The 279-nt window shown below is 68.1% G+C and overlaps 1 protein-coding gene across 1 annotated transcript in view; it reads right to left on the bottom strand.

The window, feature by feature from the left end:
- CARS (cysteinyl-tRNA synthetase) overlaps positions 1-279 on the bottom strand; it is a 22142-nt gene that overhangs the window by 9112 nt on the left and 12751 nt on the right. The window contains exon 9 of the mRNA XM_014533097.1: positions 116-245. Coding sequence (XP_014388583.1) covers positions 116-245 — 130 coding nt within the window. The remainder of the gene's footprint in view (positions 1-115; positions 246-279) is intronic.

Raw genomic sequence — 279 nt, 5'->3', positions numbered from 1 at the left:
CCCCACGCCCATCCCTGTCCCATCCCGTCTCCGCGCCCATCCCGTCCTGTCTGGTGCCCCGTCCCCACCCGGTCCCGGGCCTGAGGGGGCAGCGGCCTCGGGAGTGTGTGCTCACCCGAGTGCCTCCTCAGGGCGTCCTTGATGGTGATGAAGTTCTTGAGCGACTTGGACATCTTGCAGCCGGCGATCGTCAGGTGGCCCGTGTGCAGGAAGTACCGCACCCAGCAGTCGTTCTCGAAGTGGGCCTGCGCAGACACGGGCGGGCGCTGAGCTCACAGG

Source organism: Myotis brandtii, unplaced genomic scaffold (assembly GCF_000412655.1).
Source record: "Myotis brandtii unplaced genomic scaffold, ASM41265v1 scaffold940, whole genome shotgun sequence".
In the NCBI taxonomy this organism is placed as follows: Eukaryota; Metazoa; Chordata; class Mammalia; order Chiroptera; family Vespertilionidae; genus Myotis; species Myotis brandtii.
This window is presented reverse-complemented; position numbering and strand designations above follow the sequence as displayed.